Source organism: Perkinsus marinus (genome assembly GCF_000006405.1).
Source record: "Perkinsus marinus ATCC 50983 genomic scaffold scf_1104296961702, whole genome shotgun sequence".
Taxonomy (NCBI): domain Eukaryota; phylum Perkinsozoa; order Perkinsida; family Perkinsidae; genus Perkinsus; species Perkinsus marinus.
Window position 1 is genome coordinate 12,201 of NW_003205714.1, and position 2,042 is coordinate 14,242.

At 47.6% G+C, this 2,042-nt stretch overlaps 2 protein-coding genes across 2 annotated transcripts in view; both read left to right on the forward strand.

The window, feature by feature from the left end:
• Pmar_PMAR008838 (g-protein beta wd-40 repeats containing protein, putative) overlaps positions 1–678 on the forward strand; it is a gene marked incomplete at both ends in the record, with an annotated part of 4,984 nt that extends 4,306 nt beyond the window's left edge. Inside the window, 2 exons of the mRNA XM_002772261.1 lie at positions 134–167; positions 634–678. Coding sequence (XP_002772307.1) covers positions 134–167; positions 634–678 — 79 coding nt within the window. The remainder of the gene's footprint in view (positions 1–133; positions 168–633) is intronic.
• Positions 679–1,595: 917 nt separating this feature from the next.
• On the forward strand, positions 1,596–2,003 carry Pmar_PMAR008839 (hypothetical protein; the record flags this gene model as incomplete). The annotated part of the gene is made up of 1 exon (XM_002772262.1): positions 1,596–2,003. One exon carries the CDS (start codon positions 1,596–1,598, stop codon positions 2,001–2,003), a length of 408 nt encoding a protein of 135 aa, XP_002772308.1.
• Positions 2,004–2,042: the final 39 nt, after the last annotated feature.

Below are 2,042 nucleotides of genomic sequence, written 5' to 3' on the forward strand. Positions count from 1 at the left end.
GAAACTCGTCGGATCGTTTGGTGTTCTAGTCACTTTCGTCAGCATAAACCTCTCTAAGTTAATTGCTGCCTTTAGGTTTTGACTGAGACCGCTTTGAGTCGGACGTAGGAATGGAAAAGTTTGTGGACATCAGGTGTTGCTGTAGTGGACTCCGGCCTGATGACTTTGTAGGTCTCCGTTGGCAGTCGAGACGGGCTACGAGATGCGTCCCAGCGTCCGTAGCTCGACGCGCTGAGACCTAGAGGAAGTGGTGTAGCCTACACCATGTAGGTCCTCGTCAGCACTTTTCGTGCCTTAAGGAGTCACGGATGCGGCCGGGCAGTGGTAACTGGAGAAAAGCTGGACGATGCGTGAGTTGATGAGATTCCTGAGTCACCCGAGTGACATTCGGTGCGATAACTTCCATAAGGTACACAACTGAAAGCCTCTATCTGGTTCAGAAAGGCCTCCGACATATCTAGGCTCACATGGACATTGACAAAGCGTTTGGAGTAAATCAGTCACAGACTCCCAGAAAATAACTCCCTTGTGATCAGGTCTCGGTCGCCAGGTCCGACCATGCCTGATCTCTTTACACGCTCCTGTTTACGGTATATAAGTCTTACTCTCCATTTGGTAACTCTTCTGCTTCAGGTTGGCATCGATCCCGTCACTGAAAAGGTTGAAGGACATTTCTAAGGTCGCACATGGCTGATTCTTCTGCCGGACTTTCTTCATGCTTTTGAGGAGAATGTTCCAAGTTTATCTGATCAGTTCTTGTTTGTCAGTCTCACTGATTCAGTGATGATGTATGAGGAGACTGCGATATTTTCAGCTACGATTCCGATTTATTCGAGATCAATAGGCAGTCAAATTACATTGATCCCTCTGTGGCTTTGCTTAGTTCCGGCAGTGGATGGTCATGTCTAGCTGTTGGTGTATCATTTCGTTCAGTTGAGGTTTCGTTAGAGAGTAAGCTCAAGCAAGTGTACGAATTGGTATTGTATGAGGTGGCTCCACACATGAAGCAGTCTCGTCATCTCCTTTCTTTAAGTTTTTGTTCCAAATTGGTTGAACGACACATATTAGGAAAATAGGCCATATTTGTTGACTCAGTTAGTGTGACCAAACATGATCTATGACCCCAGGACCCAAGATAAGGTCCTGAGAGGAATCGGGCTCCGGTTCCCTGTGTTGGGTCGCCCCCCACACTGTGGACCCTCAGTGTGGCGCTCTCATTTCCAATCAACTGTTCATCCGATGACCAGATGTCGTTCCAAGTGATGGTACAAGTCTCGAGTAACGTTTTTCCCAACAGAGAATTTTCTCCGAGTGATATACCGCGCACGCAACAGAAAATTTGCGCAGATTTTCTGCCGCGCGCTGCTGTATAATATAGCCGTTTCGGCGGACGGAGATGTCGCATTTTTGTTCTAGGAAGCTCTTTGAGGAGGTTGCCTCGCATGTGGTGTCTCAAGAAGGTAGTTCGACACAGGTGTTTCAACGAAAGCCACAGAGCATGCTTTAGACTACACTAATACCAATTATGCTGATGTTGGTTTAGCCTGAGCAACAATCTTTTGCTTTGTTAGTTGACTCTAATTTTTGTCTTCTCCATGAAGGTCGTTTTCACCATCGCTGCTTTGTCTGTTGCCGTCGCCGAGTATTGTCAGGATATTTGTGATGGTTATTCTCCCTGTGCTGACTCCAAGTATGGCTCCTACTGCAAGGGCAACGGTGTCTGCTTCGGACTCTACCATAAGGATGATGGTTACTGCTTCCAGCCGACCGAACAAGACACCTGTGATGACTACACGTTGGAGCCGGTGGCTTGTCCCGAACCCACACCCACCTGTCAGGACGTCTGCAATGATATGTCTCAGTGCCGCGACTCCAAGTGGGGATCGTATTGCAAGACTTGGCAGAATCCGGCGGTTTGTTTCGGTATCATCAAGAAAGATGATGGTTCTCTTTGCTTTGCCCCCACTGATAGTGACTGCCAAGGTGAACCCTACTATTGTTAGCCTAGTTTAGTATTCCTTAGCATCAACTATGTTGGTCGA